At 44.5% G+C, this 23,467-nt stretch overlaps 1 protein-coding gene across 8 annotated transcripts in view; it reads right to left on the bottom strand.

The window, feature by feature from the left end:
• ndufaf2 (NADH:ubiquinone oxidoreductase complex assembly factor 2) overlaps window positions 1–23,467 on the bottom strand; it is a 236,121-nt gene that overhangs the window by 179,525 nt on the left and 33,129 nt on the right. For 5 of the 8 annotated variants that reach the window (XM_068033968.1, XM_068033930.1, XM_068033950.1 and 2 more), the window contains exon 2: window positions 580–635. The exons of the other annotated variants lie outside the window; for them this stretch is intronic. In XM_068033968.1, coding sequence (XP_067890069.1) covers window positions 580–635 — 56 coding nt within the window. The remainder of the gene's footprint in view (window positions 1–579; window positions 636–23,467) is intronic. 8 annotated transcript variants of the gene reach the window in all.

The following is a 23,467-nucleotide window of genomic DNA, read 5'->3' as shown; positions in this document are numbered from 1 at the left end:
ATCGGGGTGGTTAGGCCTCCCAGAGCCTGCCGCTCAATTTTATGCCACCCCCATGCCACCATCCGACCCGCTGGGGCGGCATAAAATTCTGGCCATTGTTTTCAGTCCCCACTGCAAACTTCATTCCCTAGCTACCGATTCCATCCTACTCCCTGGCAACCGTCTGAGATTAAGCCAATCTGTTCGCAACCTTAGTGTCACATTTGACCCTGTGATGGGCTTCTGACCTCATATACAGTCTTAGTGACGGCATGAATATTTCCACCTCCGTATAATCACCCAACTTCGCCCATCTCAACTCTCAACTGCTGCAAAATCCTCAATCATACCGTCGTTACCTCTATACTTGACTATTCCAAGCACTTCTGGCTGGTCTCACATATTCTACCCTCTGTAAACTAGAGGTCACCCAAAACTCTGCTGCCCACATCTTAATTCGCACCAAGTCCTGTTCACCTATCACCCCTGTGCTCACTGACCTACACTGACTGCCAGTAAAGCAACATCTTGATTTTATAATTCTCATCCGGAGAAGACTCGGAGGGCGGAGTTCCAGACCAGTAAGTATAAAAAACTTACCTCGGGGATTCGCGGCCTCCATTCACGGAGAAGACTCGGAGGGCAGAGTTCCAGACCTGTAAGTATAAAAAAAAACTTACCTCTGGTAAATAAAAATGAAAAAGTGACATCACAGGAAAGCTGTAATCTGATTGGCTGGTAGGGAATTTGTACTGAATTTGAAAATAAAACATTGATAAAAATTGATTAAAACCCTAATTAACTAATTAATAAATAGAGTAACTAAACCAGAGGGAGGAGATTACTGTATTTAGTCAGCATTTAATACTTATAGTAGGAATCTAGCACTAGGGACCATATCGTTAATTATAACAATTTAGTAAGGATTTAATAAGTATTTATTTTTATTTATTAAATAGTGCTAGAAATGTCAGTTAGAGGGGTGAAGTGCTTCACCTGTGAGATGTGGGAGGTCCGTGACGCTTCCAGCATTCCAGACGACTACATCTGCAGGAAGTGTACCCAATTGCAGCTCCTCACAGACCGCATGGATTGGTTGGAGCAGCAACTGGATGCACTTAGGAGCATGCAAGTGGCAGAAAGTGTCATAGACAGGAGTTTTAGAGAAGTGGTTACACCCAAGGTGCAGGCAGATAGATGGGTGACCGCTAGAAGGGGCAGGCAGTCAGTGCAGGAATCCCCTGTGGCTATCCCCCTCTCTAACAAGTATACAGTTTTGAATACTGTTGGGGGGGTTAGCCTAACAGGGGAAAACAGCAGCAGCCAGAGCAGTGGCACCACGGCTGACACTGTTGTTCAGCAGGGAGGGACAAAGCGCAGAAGAGCAATAGTTATAGGGGACTCTATAGTCAGGGGCGCAGATAGGCGCTTCTGTGGACGTGAAAGAGACTCCAGGATGGTATGTTGCCTCCCTGGTGCCAGGGTCAAGGATGTCTCTGAACGGACAGGGTGCATTCTGAAGGGGGAGGGTGAACAGCCAGAGGTTGTGGTACACATCGGTACCGACATAGGCAGGAAGAGTGACACGGTCCTGCAGGGGGAGTTAAGGGAGTTAGGTAGAAAGTTAAAAGACAGGACCTCGAGGGTTGTAATCTTGGGATTACTCCCTGTGCCACGTGCCAGTGAGGCTAGAAATAGAAATAGGAAGATAGTGCAGCTAAACACGTGGCTGAACAGCTGGTGTAGAAGGGAGGGTTTCAGATATCTGGACCATTGGGATCTCTTCAGGGACAGATGGGACCTGTACAAGAAGGACGGGTTGCATCTAAACTGGAGGGGCACAAATATCCTGGCTGCGAGGTTTGCTAGCGTCACTCGGGAGGGTTTAAACTAGTGTGGCAGGGGGGTGGCAACCAGAGCAGTAGGACATCAAGTGAAATAAATGAGGGGGAACTAGTAAATAAGGCCAGTAAGACTAAGAGGAAGAGCAGGCAGGGAGATGTTGCGAAGCACAGCGGGACTGGTGGTCTGAAGTGCATTTGTTTCAATGCGAGAAGTATAACAGGTAAGGCAGATGAACTTAGAGCTTGGATTAGTACTTGGAACTATGATGTTGTTGCTATTACAGAGACTTGGCTGAGGGAAGGACAGGATTGGCAGCTAAATGTTCCAGGATTTAGAAGCTTCAGGTGGGACAGAGGGGGATGTAAAAGGGGTGGGGGAGTTGAATTACTGGTTAATGAGAATATCACAGCTGTACTGCGGGAGGACACCTCGGAGGGATCATGCAGCGAGGCAATATGGGTGGAGCTCAGGAATAGGAAAGGTGCAGTCACGATGTTGGGGGTTTACTACAGGCCTCCCAACAGCCAGCGGAAGGTAGAGGAGCAGATATGTAGACAGATTTTGGAAAGATGTAAAGGCAACAGGGTTGTAGTGGTGGGTGATTTTAACTTCCCCTATATTGACTGGGACTCACTTAGTGCTAGGGGCTTCGATGGGGCAGAATTTGTAAGGAGCATCCAGGAGGGCTTCTTGAAACAATACGTAGATAGTCCAATGAGGGATGGGGCCATACTGGACCTGGTATTGGGGAATGAGCCCGGCCAGGTGGTCGACGTTTCAGTAGGGGAGCATTTCGGGAACAGTGACCATTATTCCATATGTTTTACGGTACTTGTGGATAAGGATAAGAGTAGTCCTCGGGTGAAGGTGCTAAATTGGGGGAAGGCTAATTATAACAATATTAGGCAGGAACTGAAGAATTTAGATTGGGGGCGGCTATTTGAGGGTAAATCAACATCTGACATGTGGGAGTCTTTCAAATGTCAGTTGATTAGAATCCAGGACCAGCATGTTCCTGTGAGGAAGGAGGATAAGTTTGGCAAGTTTCGGGAACCTTGGATAACGCGGGATATTGTGAGCCTCGTCAAAAAAAAAGGAAGCATTCGTAAGGGCTGGAAGGCTAGGAACAGACGAATCCCTTGAGGAATATAAAGACAGTAGGAAGGAACTTAAGCAAGGAGTCAGGAGGGCTAAAGGGGGTTATGAGAAGTCATTGGCAAACAGCATTAAGGAAAATCCCAAGGCTTTTTATACGTATAAAAAGAGCAAGAGGGTAACTAGGGAAAGGGTTGGCCCACTCAAGGACAGAGAAGGGAATCTGTGTGTGGAGCCAGAGGAAATGAGCGAGGTACTAAATGAGTACTTTGTATCAGTATTCACCAAGGAGAAGGACTTGGTGGATGATGAGCCCAGGGAAGGGAGTGTAGATAGTCTGAGTCATCTCATTATCAAAAAGGAGGTGGTGTTCGGTGTCTTGCAAAGCATTAAGGTAGATAAGTCCCCAGGGCCTGATGGGATCTACCCCAGAATACTGAGGGAGGCAAGGGAAGAAATTGCTGGGGCCTTGACAGAAATCTTTGCATCCTCATTGGCTACAGGTGAGGTCCCAGAGGACTGGAGAATAGCCAATGTTGTTCCTTTGTTGAAGAAGGGTAGCAAGGATAATCCAGGAAATTATAGGCCAGTGAGCCTTACGTCAGTGGTCGAGAAATTATTAGAGAGGATTCTTCGGGACAGGATTTGCTCCCATTTGGAAACAAATGGACTTACTAGCGAGAGGCGGCATGGTTTTGTGAAGGCGAGTCGTGTCTCACTAATTTGATTGAGTTTTTTGAGGAAGTGACAAAGATGATTGATGAAGGAAGGGCAGTGGATGTTATCTATATGGACTTCAGTAAAGCCTTTGACAAGGTCCCTCATGGCAGACTGGTACAAAAGGTGAAGTCACACGGGATCAGAGGTGAGCTGGCAAGATGGATACAGAACTGGCTCGGTCATAGAAGACAGAGGGTAGCAGTGGAAGGGTGCTTTTCTGAATGGAGGGATGTGACTAGTGGTGTTCCGCAGGGATCAGTGCTGGGACCTTTGCTGTTTGTAGTATATATATATATATGATTTGGAGGAAAATGTAGCTGGTCTGATTAGTAGGTTTGCAGACGACACAAAGGTTGGTGGAGTTGCGGATAGTGAGGAGGATTGTCAGAGGATACAGCAGGATATAGATCGGTTGGAGACTTGGGCGGAGAAATGGCAGATGGAGTTTAATCCAGACAAATGTGAGGTAATGCATTTTGGAAGGTCCAATGCAGGTGGGAAGTATACAGTAAATGGCAGAACCCTTAGGAGTATTGACAGGCAGAGAGATCTGGGCGTACAGGTCCACAGGTCACTGAAAGGGGCAACGCAGGTGGATAAGGTAGTCAAGAAGGCATACGGCATGGTTGCCTTCATCGGTCGGGGCATAGAGTATAACAATTGGCAAGGCATGCTGCAGCTGTACAGAATTTTAGTTAGGCCACACTTAGAATATTGTGTGCAATTCTGGACGCCACACTACCAGAAGGACGTGGAGGCTTTGGAGAGGGTACAGAAGAGGTTTACCAGGATGTTGCCTGGTCTGGAGGGCATTAGCTTTGAGGAGAGGTTGGATAAACTCGGATTGTTTTCACTGGAACGATGGAGGTGGAGGGGCGACATGATAGAGGTTTACAAAGTTATAAGCAGCATGGACAGAGTGGATAGTCAGAAGCTTTTTCCCAGGGTGGAAGAGTCAGTTACTAGGGGACATAAGTTTAAGGTGAGAGGGGCAACGTTTAGAGGGGATGTGCGAGGCAAGTTCTTTACACAGAGGGTGGTGAGTGCCTGGAACTTATTGCTGGGGGAGGTGGTGGAAGCAGGTACCATCGAGATGTTTAAGAGGCTTCTTGACAAATACATGAATAGGATGGGAATAGAGGGATACAGACCCCAGAAGTGCAGAAGATTTTAGTTTAGGCAGGCATCAAGATCGGCGCAGGCTTGGAGGGCCGAATGGCCTGTTCCTGTGCTGTACTCTTCTTCATTCTTTGTTTGTTCTCAAATCCCTCACTGGCCTTGCCCCTCCTTGTCTATGTTATCTCCTCCAGCCCACAAACCTCAGAGATATCTGCACTCCTAATTCTGGCCTCCTGTGCACCCCCAATTTTAATTGCTCCACCAACCTTCAGTTGCCTCGGCCCCAAGCTCTGGATTATCCTCCCTACACCTCTCCACCTCTCTTTCCTCCTTTCAGGCACTATGTTACGACTAGGTGAGAAAGGTGTCTAGGGGTCTTTTACCATCTTCACCTGGTCTTATTGTAACAGGGTTTAATTTTGAACACCTTTATTCGCCGAGTCATAGAATATAAGAGCAGGGAGGTTATGATGGAGCTGTATAAAACGCTAGGTAGGCCACAGCTGGAGTACTGTGTACAGTTCTGGTCCCCACACTATAGGAAGGATGTGATTGCACTGGAGAGGGTATAGAGGAGATTCACCAGGATGTTGCCTGGGCTGGAGCATTTCAGCTCTGAAGAGAGACTGGAAAGGCTAGGATTGTTTTCCTGAGAGCAGGAAAGGCTGAGGGGAGACATGATTGAGGTATACAAAATTATGAGGGGCATTGATAGGTTCGGTAGAAAGAAACTTTTTCCCTTAGCGGAGGGGTCAATAACCAGGGGACATAGATTTAAGGTAAGGGGTAGGAGGTTTAGAGGGGATTTGAGGAAAAACCTTTTCACCCAGCGGGTGGTTGGAATCTGGAACGCACTGCTTGAAGGGGTGGTGGAGGTAGGAACCCTCACAACATTTAAGAAGTGTTTAGATGAGCACTTGAAATGCCATAGCATATAAGGCTACGAGCCAAGTGCTGGAAAATGGGATTAGAATAGTTAGGTGCTTGATGGCCGGCACAGACACGACGGGCCGAAGGGCCTGTTGCTGTGCTGTATAACTCTATGACTATGACACTGTATTTTGAGCTCCCCTTTGATGAATCCTTGTTCACAGTTTTCCAATTATAAGGCAAAGAAATTAGCACACCAGGTTTTCTTTAGATTTAAAGAAGAAAAGTGAAATTTATTAAACCTTAAACTTAAACTCTAGTTCCGTTAACACCTATGGATACACGCCACGCCCACGCTAGCATGCACACGCAATACACACATGCAAATAGGGACAGAAAAGAGAAGTAAAATAAAATGGGGAGGTTTGAGGCAGTCTCTCCAGGGGGTTTCTTGTTACTGTTTCTGTGTTCCCAGCTTGCCGTAGAGCCCTTGATTGTAGACAGCTCTTACTTGAAGTTGGGGCCCAGTATTCTTCTTAAACCTTGTTCACTGTAGGAGACTTTTCTCTCTTGGGGTTCCTATGTCTTCAATGGTTTCTGAAGCTGGTGAGAGCGAGATGAGAGCAGACAGGAGAGAGGTGTTCTCAGTCCAGGTGCTAACAGCCTGCTGCTTTCAAATTCCTTGTTGGAAGCTCAAATTCAAAAACCTCCAAAAGTTCGTCAGTCAGTCATGTGACCAAACTGGCCTGACTACTTGTGTTTGTGTTTTCGGCCATCTTAGTAGTTAACCTGGAATGCTTCAACGTCCGGTAATCAAAAGCCCATTGTGTATTAAATTGGAGCAGGAAATAGCTCCTTTGTCCTTTGAAGTACTTGATATGCTAATGTCTCTCTCCAGCCAAAGTCTCCAATTGTTTTTTTAAAGTAAGTTCTTTCTTCACCATCAGCAATTTAAAATCAATGTTCATGTGGCGAAATTAATTTTCCTCATTCTTGGCAGGTGGGGGCTTGCCTGACACACTACTTAAAATCTAGCTCTTTGACCAAGCTTTTGGTCATTTGATTTAACATCTTTTTTGGCTCGGTATCATACTTTGTTTTATAATGCTCCTGTGAAGTGCCAAGGGATCTTTTATTAGGTTAAAGGCACTGTATAGATAAAAGTTGTTGCCATCTTAGCTGTGATGGTCTCCATGATCAAAGACCCTAATGACAGTCGCTGTATGGGATCACACATGAAGAATAGCTCCCCTGGTGGGGAACTGAGAGCTGCTGGCTCATACCTCAAGTATGAGTTATTAAATTCAAGAGAAGTTAGCAAATAAAATGAAGTACCTGTATTGGCAACATGAGCCTCACTTTCATATCGTTCTGAATGTATGATCCTCTTTGCAGATTTTGAAAGAGCATTAGTTTGATCACTAATACAAAAGCAAAATACTGCAGATACTGTAAATCTGAAACCAAAACAGAAAATGCTGAAAATACTCAGCAGGTCAGGCAGCATCTGTGGAGATAAAAGCACAGGTTAATGTTTCAGGCCTGTGATCTATCAATCATTTTTCTACAAATCTGTACAGCTCACGTTAAATCTGATTTCGAAACATACTGAATCAATAGGAATAAATTATGCTTTTTTAAAGTTATAATACAGAAATATTACTGCAGCTTTTCTTTAAAAAGGTTTAACACTTGTTACAGAAGTTCCAGAATGGTCATGGCTCGTCTTGGAAAGAGAATAAGCAACATATTGGATTGGAAATTTCTGAAATGATCAGCTAAAGTCATAAGGATGTTCCTATATTAAAAGTATAGTACAGCAATAACATTTTACATTATGAAAACAAAAGGGCTGAATTTTACCGGCCCCTTGATGCTGCCAGTCACGGCGTGGGGGGTTGGTAAAATGTTGCGCGGAGAGGGCCGCCTCAACCCACAACATCGAGAAGGGCTGGCCGCATTTACCGGCGGCGGTGGGGGGCCTTGGTGCGCCCCCCCCCACCGCCTGGCGCTTCATCTGCATATTTAAATTGACAGTACTGATAATCAAATGAACTTACTTGCTGTCCCACGCCGATTATACAGCCTCCGTTTGGCCTTTGCCCGCCTTTGGAACTCTGCACACAGTTCCGAGGCGAGAACCTAGCAGGGAAGGGGGAGTAATAAATATTTCAGGGCGGAAGGAGTGGAGGAGCGTGGAAATCAATTTTTATTGGATGTGAGGATGGTGGCAAGGGGTTATAGGCCAAATGTTACAAGTTTAGTAAAATTCGGGGAGGGAAAAAGGAACGTATTGGTCATTTCGGGCACTGAAATGACGATTGGGGGGTTGGGGTAGGGCCATCCACGTATTTCCTATTGTTGAATAAAAACTTAATACTGCTGCCCGTTTAAAAATTTAAAGTAATTCTAAGGGCTTAAAGCCCTTTAAAAATGGCGCCGGCACAGTGGCGCCGGACAACGTTGCTGGGTACGCGGAGGCCGCCCCGACACGTCATCGGGGGCAGGCATCCCCCACTATTTAAATAAGCCCCTGCGCAAAATATCGCAGGGGCTCGGCGGCAGCCGCTGAATGCGGGAACCCCGAGTTCAAAAGGCGCCACCGCAGAACACGACGCCCGAATAAAATTCAGCCCAAAGTGTACCATATTTCAAACAGGAAAATAATGCACCAACTAGACAACAGGCCATCCTAGACTGGGTATTGTGTAATGAAAAAGGATTAGTTAACAACCTTGTTGTGCGGGGTCCTTGGGGAAGACCAACCATGATATGATAGAATTCTTCATTAAGATGGAGAGTGAGAGAGTTGGTTCCGAGACTAGGGTCCTGAATCTAAATAAAGGAAACTACGAAGGTATGAGGCGCGAGTTGGCTATGATAGATTGGGGAATGTTACTTAAAGGGTTGACAGTGGATAGGCAATGGCTAGCATTTAAAGAGCGCAGGGATGAATTACAACAATTGTTCATTCCTGTCTGGCGCAAAAATAAAACAGGAAGGGTGGCGCAACCCTGGCTTACAATAGAAATTAGGGATAGTATTAGATCCAAGGAGGAGAAATATAAAATGGCCAGAACAAGTAGCAAAGCTGAGGATTGGGAGCAGTTTAGAATTCAGCAAAGGAGGACAAAGGGATTGATTAAGAAAGGGAAAATAGAGTATGAGAGCAAGCTTGCAGAGAACAAAAAAAATGACTGTAAAAGCTTCTGAAGATATGTGAAGAGAAAAAGATTAGTGATGACAAATGTGGGTCCCTTACAGTCAGAAGAAGGGGGAATTTATAATGGGGAAGATAGAAATGGCAGCTCAATTAAATACATACTTTGGTTCTGTCTTCACAAAGGAGGACACAAATTACCTCCCAGAAATGTTGCAGAACATAGGGTCTAGTGAGAAGGAGGAACTATATGAAAATCAGTATTAGTAGGGAAATGGTGTTAGGGAAATTGATGGGATTGAAGGCCGATAAATCCCCAGGGCCTGATAATCTACATTCCAGAGTACTTAAGGAAGTGGCCTTTGAAATAGTAGATGCATTGCTGGTCATTTTTCAAAATTCTATAGACTCTGGAACATCGAGTCATAGCGGCATCGAGTCGTACAGCATAGAAACAGGCCCTTCGGCCCACCGCGTCCATGCCGACCATAATGCCTATCTATACTAATCCCACCTGCCTTTCTCATTCAAGTACCTGTCCAGGTGCCTCTTAAATGTTGCTACTGTTCCTGCTTCCAGCACCTCCTCTGGCAGCTTATTCCAGATATTTCCTTTGTGTGAAAAATTTACCCCTTTGATCCCCTTTAAACATCCTCCCTCTCACCTTAAATCTATGCCCTCTAGTTTTAGTCACCCTTACCATGGGAAACAGACTCTGGCCATCTACCCTATCTATGCCTCTCATAATTTTATATACCTCCATCATGTCCCCTCTCAGCCTCCTTCGCTCCAAGGAAAACAGACCCAGCCTATCCAATCTCTCTTTATAACTCAAGCCCTCCAAACCAGGCAACATTCTTGTGAATCTTTTCTGCACCCTCTCTAGCTTAATCACATCTTTCCTGTAGTGCGACGACCAGAACTGCACACAGTACTCCAAATGCGGCCTAACCAACGTTATGTACAACTGTAACATGACGTCCCAACTCTTGTATTCAATGCCTCGGCTGATGAAGGCAAGCATGCCACACGCCTTCTTCACCACCCTGTCTACCTGTGTTGCCACTTTCAGGGAACTATGTACTTGCACCCCAAGGTCTCTCTGCTCAACAACACTCCTCAGGGCCCTGTCATTCACTGTTCATGTCCTGCCCTGGTTTAACTTCCCAAAATGCATCACTTTATACCTGTCTGCGTTAAATTCCATTTGCCAATCCCTTTCCCACTTTGCCAGTTTATCGAAATCCTGCTGTAACCTTAGACAACCTTCTTCACTGTCCACTATACCACCAATCTTGGTGTCATCTACAAACTTACTTATCATGCCCCCTACATTCACATCCAAATCATTAATATATATGACAAACAACAGAGGGCCCAGCACCGATCCCTGCGGCACACCACTGGTCACCGGCCTCCAATCTGAGAAACAACCCTCCACTACCACCCTCTGCCTCTCATCACCAAGCCAGTTTTATATCCAATTGGCTAGCTCACCCTGGATCCCATGTGTTCGAACCTTCTGGACCAGCCTGCCATGTGGGACCTTGTCAAAGGCCTTGCTAAAGTCCATGTAGACAACGTCCATCGCCCTGCCCTCTTCAATCCTCTTGGTCACCTCCTCCAAAAACTCAATCAAATTTGTGAGACATGATTTCCCACGCACAAAGCCATGCTGACTATCCCTAATCAGACCTTGTCTTTCCAAATGCATATCAATCCTGTCTCTCAGAATCCCTTCCAATAACTTTTCCATCACTGATGTAAGGCTCACTGGCCTGTAGTTCCCTGGCTTATCACTGCTGCCCTTCTTAAATAAAGGCACAACATTAGCTATCCTCCAATCTTCCGGTACCTCACCCTTGGCTAACGATGATACAAAAATCTCTGCCAGGGCCCCAGCAATCTCCTAGCTTGCTTCCCATAACATCCTGGGATACACCTGGTCAGGCCCTGGGGATTTATCCACCTTAATGCGCTTCAAAACCTCCAACACCTCCTCCTTTGTAATGTTGATATGCTCCAGGATATCACTGTTCCCTCGCTTGAACTCACTAGCATCCATGACCTTCTCCACGTTAAATATGGACGATGAGTATTCATTTAAGACCTCGCCCATTTCCCGTGGCTCCATACATAGATTACCACACTGATCCTTAAGAGGACCTACTCTCTCCCTAGCTACCCTTTTATTTTTAATATGCTAAAAGGAACTTTTAGGATTCTCCTTTATCTTATCTGCCAGGGAAATCTCATGGCCCCTTTTCGCCCTCCTAATTTCCTTCTTAAGTGTACTCCTACATCCCTTATACTCCTCGAGGGACTCGCTTGAATCCAGCTGCCTATACCTGACATAAGCCCCTTCTTTGTCATGACCAGACTCTCAATATCCCTCATCAACCAAGGTTCCCTAAACTTGCCCTTCCATATAACAGGAACATGCCGGCCCTGAACTCTTCGTATCTCACTTTTAAAAGCCTCCCACTTGCCAGACGTCCCTTTACCTGTAAACAGCCTCTCCCATTCATCTTTTGAGAGTTCCTGTCTGAAGTCATCGAAATTAGCCTCCCCCAATTTAGGACTTCAACCTGAGGACCAGTCCTATGCTTTTCCATAACTATCTTGAAGCTAATAGAGTTATGGTCACTGGTCCCAAAGTGCTCCCCCACTGACACATCTACCACCTGCCCATCCTGATTTCCTAAGAGGAGATCGAATGTAGCCCCTTCTCTAGTAGGGCCATCCACATACTGCTTCAGAAAACTATCCTGGACACACTTAACAAATTCTTCCCCATCTGATCCCTTAGCACTAAGGCAGTCCCAGTCAATATTAGGGAAGTTAAAATCACGTACTATTACAACCCTATAATTCCTACACCCATCTGTGATTTCCCTACATATATGCTCCTCCAATTCCCTCTGACTATTGGGGGGGCCTATAGTATAATCCCATCAAAGTGATCACCCCTTTCTTATTTCTAAGTTCTACCCATATGGCCTCGCTGGACGTTCCCCCCGGGATATCCTCTCTAAGTACTGCCGTGACGTCCTCCCTAACCAATAGTGCAACTCACCCTCCTCTCTTACCTCCACCTCTGTCACGCCGGAAGCATCGGTACCCCGGAACATTGAGCTGCCAGTCCTGCCCATCCCTCAACCACGTTTCCGTAATAGCTATAGTATCACAATCCCATGTACCGATCCATACTCTGAGTTCATCTGCCTTACCTGTAAGGCTTCTTGCATTAAAGTAAATGCAGTTTAGCCTACCAGACCTTCCATGCTCCCTGTCCTGCCCCTGCCCGGCCTGCCTACTGGACTTGCTTGCTTTAACCTTTACATTTGCCTCAACTATCTCATCGGAGAAACTACTACTTTGGGTCCCACCCCCCCAAGACAAGTTTAAACCCTCCCGAGTATTACTAGGAAACCTCCCTGCAAGGATATTGGTCCCCTTCCAGTTCAGATGCAACCCGTCCTTCTTGTACAGGTCACCTCTACACCAGAAGAGATCCCAATGATCCAAGTAGCTGAAGCCCTCCCGCCTACACCAGCTCTTCAGGCACACATTCATTTGCCTTATCCTCCTATTCCTACCCTCACTAGCACGTGGCACAGGGAGTAATCCTGAGATTACAACCCGAGAGGTCCTGCTTCTTAACCTTCTGCCTAACTCCCTATATTCACTTTGCAGGCCCTCATCTCTCTTCCTGTCTATGTCATTAGTACCAATATGGACCACGACCTCTGGCTGCTCACCCTCCCCTTTCAAAATGTCCCGCAGCTGCTCGGAGACAATTCTTGACCCTAGCAGCAGGGAGGCAACATACCATCCTGGAGTCTCGTTTGCGGCCACAGAAACACCTATCTGCACCCCTTACGATAGAATCCCCCATCACGATCGCTCTTCCACCCCTTTTCCTCCCCTGCTGTGCAGCAGAGCCCTCCGTGGTGCCACAGACCTGGCTGTTGCTGCTTTCCCCTGGGAGGTCATCCCCCCCCCCACCCCCCCCCCGCAACAGTATCCAAAGCGGTATATCTGTTTGAGAGGGGGATGGCCACAGGGGACTCCTGCACTACCTGCCTGCGCCTACTACTCCATCTGGTGGTCACCCATCCCTTTTCTGCCTGTGCAGCCATTACCTGCCATGTGACCACCTCACTAAACGTGCTATCCACGACATCCTCAGCAACGCAGATGCTCCACACTGAATCCACCCGCAGCTCCAGCTCCATAATTCGGTTGGAACAATTCCAACAGATTGGAGGGTAGTTAATGTAACAACACTATTTAAAAAAGGAAGTAGAGAGAAAACAGGGAATTATAGAACTGTTAGCCTGACATCAGTAGTGGGGAAAATGCTACAGTCCATCATAAAAGATGTAATAGCAGAGCACTTAGAAAACAGTGACAGGATCGGAGAAATCAACATGGATTTATGAAAGCGAAATCATGCTTGACAAATCTACTGGAATTTTTTGGGGATGTAAGTCGTAGAATAGATAAGGGAGAACCAGTGAATGTGGTGTATTTGGACTTTCAGAAGGCTTTCAATAAGGTCCCACATAGGAGATTAACGTGCAAAATTAAAGCACATGGGATTGGGGGTAAGGTACTGACATGGATATAGAACTGGTTGGCAGACAGGAAACAAAGAGTAGGAATAAAGGGGTCTTTTTCCGAGTGGCAGGCAGTGACTAGTGGGGTACTGCAAGGATCGGTGCTAGGACCCCAGCTGTTCACAGTATATATTAATGATATAGATGAGGGAATTAAAAGTAATATATCCAAGTTTGCAGACGACACAAAGCTGGGTGGGAGGGTGAACTGTGAGGAGGATGCAGAGAAGCTCCAGTGCGATTTGGACAGGTTGAGTGAGTGGGCAACTACATGGCAGATGCAGTATAATGTGGATAAATGTGAGGTTATCCACTTTGGAGGTAAAAACAGGAAGGCAGATTATCTGAACAGCGATAGATTGGGAAAGGGGGAGGTGCAGCAAGACCTGGATGTCCTTATGCAACAGTCACATGCAGGTGCAGCACGCAGTTAAGAGAAGGCAAATGGTATTTTGGCCTTCATAGCAAGAGGATTCGAGTACAGGAGCAGGGATGTCTTGCTGCAATTATACAAGGCCTTGGTGAGACCACACCTTGAGTATAGTGTACAGTTTTGGTCTCCTTATCTGAGGAAGGATGTTCTTGCTCTGGAGGGAGTGCAGCAAAGGTTCACCAGACTGATTCCTGGGATGGCAGGACTGACATATGAAGAGAGATTGGGTCAATTAGTCTTGAATTCACTAGAGTTTAGAAGAATGAGAGGGGATCTCATAGAAACCTACAAAATTCTAACAGGACTGGACAGACTAGATGCAGGAAGTATGTTCCCGATGGTGGGGGAGTCCAGGACCAGGGGTCAGTCTAAGATAAGGGGTAAGCCATTTAGGACTGAGATTGAGGAGAGATTTCTTCACCAAGAGAGTGCTGAACCTGTGGAATTCTCTACCATGGAAAGCAGTTGAGGTCAAATCATTAAATATATTCAAGGAAGGGTTAGATATAGTTCTTAGGGCTAAAAGGATAAAGGACTGAATGTCCTACTCCTGCTCCTATTTTTCTATGTTTCTATGAGGTCAGGTAACAGATACTAAGACTAGTGAGGAAGATAACAGGATGTGAAGGATAAATCCATGGTTGGTTTATGAAAGGGTATGCAGCGAGATGGGTCGAGAAGAAAAATCTTCTTTTGAACAATACAGAAAAATAGCAGGTATACCTTGAAATCTAATAGATTTGATAATAAAGGTTAAAAAAAGTAATTTAAATCCCCAAATACTTTGATAACATAAAACCCCTGAATTCTACTTTGTTAACTGTAAGAGTCAAGTATGAATCTCCATCCAATTCCTACTTGAAAGGGTATGGCAGTGCAGTGATTATGCCTCAGGAGTAGTAATCCAGAGAAAGCAAGTTCAAATTCCAACATGGCTTTGAGAATTTGTGTTCCGTTTAAAGAAAGACAAAAAAAAAAATCAGTAAAAGTGACAATGAAGTTGCTCCATTGTCATACAAACCCAATTAATGCTCCTGAGGGAAGGACGCAATGCCTAGATGCAACTCCGGTCCCACACCAACGTGGCTGACTCTTAACTGCCCTCTGAGGTGGCCTAGCAAGCCATTCAGTCTTGTCAAACCGCTATCTGCAATGGGTCAAGAAGATGGCTCACCACCTAGGCAGCGAAGTTAGAAATGGACAATAAATGCCAGCCTGAGAATGAACCCTCTTCACAGAAATTTGAAACTCTCTCCCCAAAAGGCAGTGGATGGTAGGTCTATTAAAACTTGCAACGGAGGTTGATAAATTTTTGTTCAGTAAAGATATCACTGGATATGGATCAAAGGCGGGTAATTGGCTGATCTGCATCTCAAACCCATAGTCTAATTGAATGGCGTAGCGGACTAGAGGGGCTGACTGGCTTACTCATGCTCTTGTATTCCTGTCAATATATATAAAAAAGTGTGGGTGCGAGAACACAGCCCTGTTTCACGCCACTCAGGATAGGAAAGGGGTCTGATGAGGAGCCACCATGTTGAATTGTGCCTTTCATATTGTCATGGAATGAGGTGATGATACTTAGTAGCTTTGGTGGGCATCCAATCTTTTCTAGTAGCCTGAAGAGACCACGTCTGCTGACGAGGTCAAAGGCTTTGGTGAGGTCAATGAAAGCAATGTAGAGGGGCATCTGTTGTTCGCGGCATTTCTCCTGTATCTGACGAAGGGAGAACAGCATGTCAAAGGTCGATCTCTCTGCACGAAAGCCACACTGTGCCTCAGGGTAGACGCGCTCGGCCAGCTTCTGGAGCCTTTTTAGAGCGACTCAAGATCAGGGGGCAGGTTGTTCAACCTTGCCCGTCTAAGAGCGAAGTCCAAAGTACGGAAAGTCCTCATCAGGGAACTCCTCTTTGCTGACAATGCTGCTTTAACATCTCACACTGAAGAGTGCCTGCAGAGTCTCATCGACAGGTTTGCGGTTGCCTGCAATGAATTTGGCCTAACCATCAGCCTCAAGAAAACGAACATCATGGGGCAGGATGTCAGAAATGCTCCATCCATCAATATTGGCGACCACGCTCTGGAAGCGGTTCAAGAGTTCACCTATCTAGGCTCAACTATCACCAGTAACCTTTCTCTGGATGCAGAAATCAACAAGCGCATGGGAAAGGCTTCCACTGCTGTGTCCAGACTTGCCAAGAGAGTGTGGGAAAATGGCGCACTGACACGGAACACAAAAGTCCGAGTGTATCAAGCCTGTGTCCTCAGTACCTTGCTCTATGGCAACGAGGCCTGGACAACGTATGTCAGCCAAGAGCAACGTCTCAATTCATTCCATCTTCGCTGCCTCCGGAGAATACTTGGCATCAGGTGGCAGGACCGTATCTCTAACACAGAAGTCCTCGAGGCGACCAACATCCCCAGCTTATACACACTACTGAGTCAGCGGCGCTTGAGATGGCTTGGCCATGTGAGCCGCATGGAAGATGGCAGGATCCCCAAAGACACATTGTACAGCGAGCTCGCCACTGGTATCAGACCCATCGGCCGTCCATGTCTCCGCTTTAAAGATATCTGCAAACACGACATGAAATCCTGTGACATTGATCACAAGTCGTGGGAATCAGTTGCCAGCGTTCGCCAGAGCCGGCGGACAGCCATAAAGGCGGGGCTAAAGTGTGGCGAGTCGAAGAGACTTAGCAGTTGGCAGGAAAAAAGACAGAGGCGCAAGGGGAGAGCCAACTGTGTAACAGCCCCGACAATCAAATTTTTCTGCAGCACCTGTGGAAGAGCCGGTCACTCTAGAATTGGCCTTTATAGCCACTCCAGGCGCTGCTTCACAAACCACTGACCACCTCCAGACGCTTACCCATTGTCTCTCGAGATAAGGAGGCCAAAGACTATATATAAAAAAACAACAAAAATACTGTCCCTAATTCAGCACAAATTGTAAATTTTAAATCAGAGATGACATGCGTTGCCAGGAATAGGCAAGTGTGCCCTTCCCCATCACCAACACCTCTCACCTTTTAAGTACAAAAACATCAGTACGGAAAAAAATACCATAAGTTGATTATAATTACATCTAAGAAATAATTATTACTTATCAAAGCACTAAAGCTTAAAATTATCATATTTACACTTTATCATTGAGAGATTGCAAGTGGATTTTTTGTCATTTCTGATCATCCATATGAACATTTGTCCTTCTAGAATTATTGACTAACTAATAAAATCTTCATCATTGATGTTGACGTGATGATATGAAGAAATTTGTAAAGCTATTAATTTTTGACAGTCTGTCTCGAAATGCTTATTTACTTTAATGCCTGACTGAAGCAGGAAGATATACAAACCAATCAATCCATCAGACATGTCTGTCACACTAGCATTGATAGCAGTGACCACCACACAGTTCTTATGAAGAAGAATTCTCATCTCTACAATGTTCTGTGGCACTGCAACCATGCTAAGTGGAACAGATTAAAAATATATGTAGAAGTCCAAAACTGGGAATTCATCAGGCAATCAACAGCAGCTGAATTGTATACCATCACAATCTGTAACTTCAATGCAGCCAAATGTGAAGTAGCATATCTTAGGGGAAAAAGCAGTTGAAAGGAACTATGTCATAAACAGCAAAGACCACTCATCAGAGTACAAGGAAAAAGAGATCTAAAGGTGCAGATACATAGATCTTTAAAAGTCTGAGTGCACACTAAACAAGTTCATAAAAAGTCAAATGCAATTTGTTGTTTTAGAATTAAGGGTACTGAATATAAAAGCAAAGATATGCTGCTAAATTTGCACAGAACAATGGCTAAAAGCAAAAATGTGCTGTTGCATTTTCACAGAACATTGGCTACATCATAAGTGGAATACTGCATACAGCTCAAGGCATTGTAATGAAGTCTACATCCAATCCCAAAGTTTCTAAGACCATGGATAGATGATGACATTAGATCTGCAATTCAAATGAGTGGTGATAGGTGTCACTGTTTTTTTAAATTTATTCATTCAGAGGATGCGAGCGTCACTGGCAAGGCCAACATTTGTCTATCCACAATTGCCCTCGAGAAAGTGGTGGTGAGGCACTTTCTTGAATCTCTGCAGTCCATGTGGTGAAGGCACCCCTACAGCGCTGTTAGGTGAGGAGTTCCAGGGTTTTGTCCCAATGATGATGAAGGACTGGTGATATATTTCCAAATCAGAACCGTGTGTGACTTGGAAGGGAACCTGGAAGTGGGTGGCGATGTTCCCAAGCACCTGCTGTCCTGGTCCTTCTGGGTTGTAAAGGCTGTGGGTTTGGAAGGTAGTCAAAGAAGCCTTGGTGAGTTGTGCCTGTGCATCTTACAAATTGTACACATTGCAGCCACCTATCATCAGTGGTGGCAGGAATCAATGTTTCAATTGATGAATAGGGTGCCAATCAAGCAGAATGCTTTGTCCTGGATGGTGTCAAGCTTTCTTAGTGTTGTTGGAGTTGCACTCACTTAGGCAAGTCACACTCCTGACTTGTCCCTTGTAGATGGTAGACTGGCTTTGGGGAGTCAGGAGTGTTAATGTCCAATAAGTTCTGTTAATGGATGTTAAATAAATAGTAGTTTAAGGTAATAGGGTGAACAGGTGTTGGGTGTTGTGCGGAGTGGAGAAGTAATCTCTGTGGCAAGCAATAAATAGTCTCCACCAAAGCATCCTAGTCTCAATAGCTTCTTCACAAACAGGCTTAGAAGTTTCTCTAACATTGGTAGCAGAGAATGGTTGCCTGAAAGTGAAGATTGGAGACAAAGATTTGTTTTCAGACAGGAGATTAGAATTGGAGGTTTTTTTGAGAAGGCTATAATTGGAGCTTTTTTTTTAAAAAAGATGACTGAAACCAGGTGTAAGGTGTCGGGATATGATTTTCCACTGCTGTTTTGAGAAGCCAAACCTACGATCAATGGAAGGATGAAGTTAATCTATGGGCACGGGTTATGTCTTTCCCAAAAAGGAAGCAAGGAATAGCCATTGCACTTTCACTTCCCGCAAGAAGCAAGATCAGGGCAAAGTGTTGTCGGTGCTAGAGGCTCATCGTTTGGACAATCTCTTAAAATTTATGGATAAAATTTATATGAAAGATGACTTATTGAGTGCCTATGAGGCATGGTCGGACTTTGATAAATTTAGAAAAATGGATGGTTCTTCCATAGAAGAGCATATTATGAAGTTTATCCAACTATATGCAAGGTTGCAGCGATTCTACTTGGAAATTTCTAAATCAGTACTTGCCTTCAAATTAACAAGAAATGCTGGAAATACTCAGCAGGTCTGGCAGCATCTGTGGAAAGAGAGGCAGAGTTAACATTTCAGGTCAGTGACCCTTCTTCAGAACTCCTTCAAATTGTTGGATTGTGCTAGGATATCGAACATGGATAGGCTCTTGGTATTAACCGGAGTTAGATTCAAAGAAAGAGATATGCTTTTTGATCAGATGTCTGACACCCTGAAAAACGTTTTGGGAAAACATTTCTTTCTGGCCACTTTCATGGTGCAAATGGGCACTTCAGCAGTGACACCAAAGGTGGAGGATACAATCTTAGCAGCACTTCGAGGTCGTTCAAACATGGGGCCCAAACGTCCATACGAAAGGAAAAACGCAAACAAAACTAATGAGGATATAGACACTTTTGGAAGCTATAACAGATGGAAGGAATTAGGCAATTATGGCAGAAGGATAAAACCCAGGAATAAGCAAGGGGTGGTCAACTGGTGTTTCTGATGTGACTCAAAGTATCACTATGCGTTGCATTGTCCAAAAAGGAATAACAGGGTTTTTGAGATGACACAGGACTTGGAAGGCGAGGATGACTCTACTGGTCAATCAGAAGGAACTGTACCGGTCACGAGAAGCTTCAGTCTGGTAAATGAGTGAGTTGCAGATTCGTTCAATTGCGCATGTGAAGTGGACTGGTTACGTGTTACATGGATTCTTTAAGTAAGGAGGACTGAAATAAGGTCAAAAAGAGTATAACAGTTCTACCTGTTTCAGGTTTGGGAATGACTACACGTTGAAATCACTAAAAAGAGTGGTAATTCTTTGTAAAATAGCAGGGGTAAACCATTTTATTAGTACGGATATAGTACCCAGCGAAATATCTTTTGCTGTTAAGTAAACTGTCTATGAACAAGACTCAGCTGAAATTGGATATGGAACATGATAAGGCAATTATCTTTGGGAAATTTGTAGCTTTGCAGTTTACACAGTTGGGATATTATTATATTCCTTTAGCAAGACCTAACATCTCTAAGCAGGATGTTGACGAGGTATTAATGGCATCCGGGGAGGTAGGGATTTAAAGGAGAAAAGGCAAATTATTTTGACAGTTTGCACATCCATCTCGTCATATGTTGAAGTTTCTGTTAAAAGATACAGGGTTAATAGATGATGACTACACTAAACTTACAGGATGTCATTGAAAAATGTGGTATCTGTAAAAAAAAAAATACAGGCGGACGCCATCGTGACCCGTAGTGAGATTCCCATTGGCAAGGGACTTTATTGGAACCGTATCCATGGACTTGAAGGCACGGGATAAAGACAAAAACATTTTTCTTCCACACTTTATAGATGTAGCAACTAGATTCAGTCTGTCAACTGTAATTTATAGTAAAGACAAAAAAGTAATAGTGGACAAGATAATGGAAAGGTGGATAGGGAACAGGACTGGGAGCACCTGCTAAATTTCTAACCGAGGGAGGAGAATTTGCTCATGAGGAGTTCAGGAGTATGTGTGAAAATATGAATATTGTAGCAACGCATATGGCAGCAGAAAGTCCTTTTAGTAATGGGATTTGAGAGAGAAATCACACCGTAATTGACAAAATGCTCTGAAAAATTTTAGCCGACCAACCAAATTGTAAATTGCCGACTGCTATGGCACGGGCAGTACATGCGAAAAATGGTTGGGGGTTACAGGCCTTATCAATTAGTTTATGGCAGGAATCCGAAAGTACTTTCAGTTATGTGGGATTATCCCCCGGCTTTGGAGGGGACTACAATTAGTTCAATTTTTGCAGAACATTTGAATGCCATGCTTACAGGGAGAAGAGCATTTATTAAGACGGAGGTTTCAGATAAAAAAATAGAGCTTTGAGGTATCGGATCAGGCCATCAGGAAAGAATTTTAATACCCGGGACTTGGTGTATTACAAAAGAGAAGGGCAGAAAGCTTGGAGATGCCCAGGAAATGTTATAGGCACTGATGGCAAAGCGGTAATTTTGCAACATGGCATCCAAACCGTTCAGTACATTCTTCGCGGCTTATCGGCACTGATTATACATTAACAGAGTCTGAACAAATGATGGACACTGATGCAGCATGTGCTTTGCATGCACATATGTCGGACCTTTACGAGCAACAAATTGTGGCAGATAATGGGCTAATTGAGAGTGGACAAAGTGATAGTGAAGGTCAAAATAAGGCCATTTATCTGAAAGGTCAACGACTGAAAGTTGGGACTAGTGATATATATGCCAGAGGGGGCTAGTGAATGGGGGAAGCAACTATTATAGGAAGGGCATGAAAGGCCACAGGGAAATGCAAACACTGGCTGAATGTGCAAGACAAGGGACAGGATAGAAGACCTATAGATTGGCAGAAGGAAGTGAGAACGTGGCAGGCCAGAAAACGTAGTCTAAGTTCAGACTGTGGGCCTGAAGATAATCATATTCAAGGAAAAGGTCACAAACATGTGAAAGGAAGGCTGGTTGTAGGAGGGACAGGTCGAGTAGTCGTGGTCCAGAAAGGGATAGAAAAACTAGTGGGTGGAACGTGGTTTCGCAAGAGCAAGAACCAGAGAGCAGGCGAGGAGTGCCACAAGAAGTAGGAGCCCTGACGATCGAGAAGCACTAGCGGCTACTAACAAAAGGATGCAAAACAGTTGGAGAGAGTATACACGGAGGTGCCAGATAAAGGACAACCAGCATTGTCACCTAGATGGATTTGTTCAGAGAAAGTACTTCCCGATGGTACATATAAAGCTGTAGCTAGGGGATTTGAGAAATGATAGGTGACCAAGAAACTAGAGTAGATTCCCCAACAACAGGAAAAGCAAGATGGAGGATTTTCCTAGCCTTTTTAGTGACACACTCACGGGAATGTAAATCCATTGACATCAAAGCAGCATTTTTGCAATGGGAGAAATTTCCAAGAGAAGTATTTTTTAAAGCCACCAAAAGAAGCTGGAGATCTAGAGGGGAAATTACAGAAGCTAAACAAGTGTGTTTATGGGCTAACGATGCATCCAGGGTGTGGTAATTTTCAGTTAGGTCCGTCCTACTAAAAGCTGGTTGTATTCAGCTAAAAGCAGATCTGGCAATGTTTTATTGGTACTATGAAGAAAAACTAGCAGGCATTTTCTTGATGTGCGTAGATGATTTTCTGTGGGGAAGATCTGAGGCATTTGAAAAATTTGTGACAGATAAAGTTCTACAGGAACTTAAAATTGGAAGTCGGGCTTCCGGAGCTTTTAAATATATAGGGTTGAATACTAGGCAGACTAAGTTGGGGGCAACCCTAAATCAACAGTCTTACCTAGAGAATGTTAACAGGATCCCAATAAATAGGGCCAGATTCACATAAAAGGAAGACTGCAACCAAGGAAGAAGCAGACCAGTTAAGGAGCTTAAATCAGGCAATTAAACTAGTTGTGCACACAAACTAAGCCAGATGCTTGTTATGATGTATTAGAATGAGCACCATGCTGAAACATGCTACTGTTGGGGAAATGCTGAAAGCAAATAAGACACTGAAGAAATTGAGTTTAGACAAATGTACACTCAAATTTCCAGCCTTGGGTGACTCAGAAGAAATGAAATGTCATTTTTAGTGATGCCTCACACACTAATCATCCTGATGGTTATTCGAGCGCAGCAGGGTTCATTATATTTTTGGTGGGAAGAAATAATAAATGTTGTCCATTGGCCTGGGAATCGAAGAAAATAAAGAGCATAGTTAAAAGCACCTTAGCTGCTGAGACACTTGCACTGAAAGAAGCGATAGATATGGGTATGCATTTATCGAGTATTTTAAAAGGAACTCATATTAAGGGCAATAGGAGAAATATTTTCCTATAGAATGCTATACAGATACCCATTCGACAAAAAGTGTCACAGAAAAGAGGTTGAGGATTGATCTCGTGAGTATAAAAGAAATGATGGAAAGAAAAGAAATTTCCAAAACAAAATGGAGCAAGTCATCAGTTGTTGGATTGCTTCACGAAGAGAGGTGCTTTTTCAAAGAAATTGTTGGATGTCCTCTAAGAGGGCTGTCTTGCGTTATGATGAGTTGGGAAAATGTGGGAATTTTTTTATGTTAAGATCGCTCTGTAATTTTTTGAACAGGTTTTTTTTTTAGAAAAAAGGGGGAATATACAGTATGTTAATGGCTGGTGATACCTAGTAGTTGAAGGTAATAGGGTGAACATGTGTTGGGTGTTAGGAGTAGAGAAGTAATGTCTGGCAAGCAATAAACAGTCTCCACCAAAGCATCCTAGTCTCAGTGTCTTCCTCACAAACATGCTTGGAAGTTTCTCTAACAAGGTGGTGAGTCACTCCCTGCAGTTACTGACCTTCTCTTGTAGCCT

The sequence above is a fragment of the Heterodontus francisci genome, chromosome 1 (assembly GCF_036365525.1).
Source record: "Heterodontus francisci isolate sHetFra1 chromosome 1, sHetFra1.hap1, whole genome shotgun sequence".
NCBI lineage: Eukaryota > Metazoa > Chordata > Chondrichthyes > Heterodontiformes > Heterodontidae > Heterodontus > Heterodontus francisci.
The sequence above is the reverse complement of the archived record's forward strand: the minus strand, read 5'-3'. Positions and strand labels throughout refer to the sequence as shown.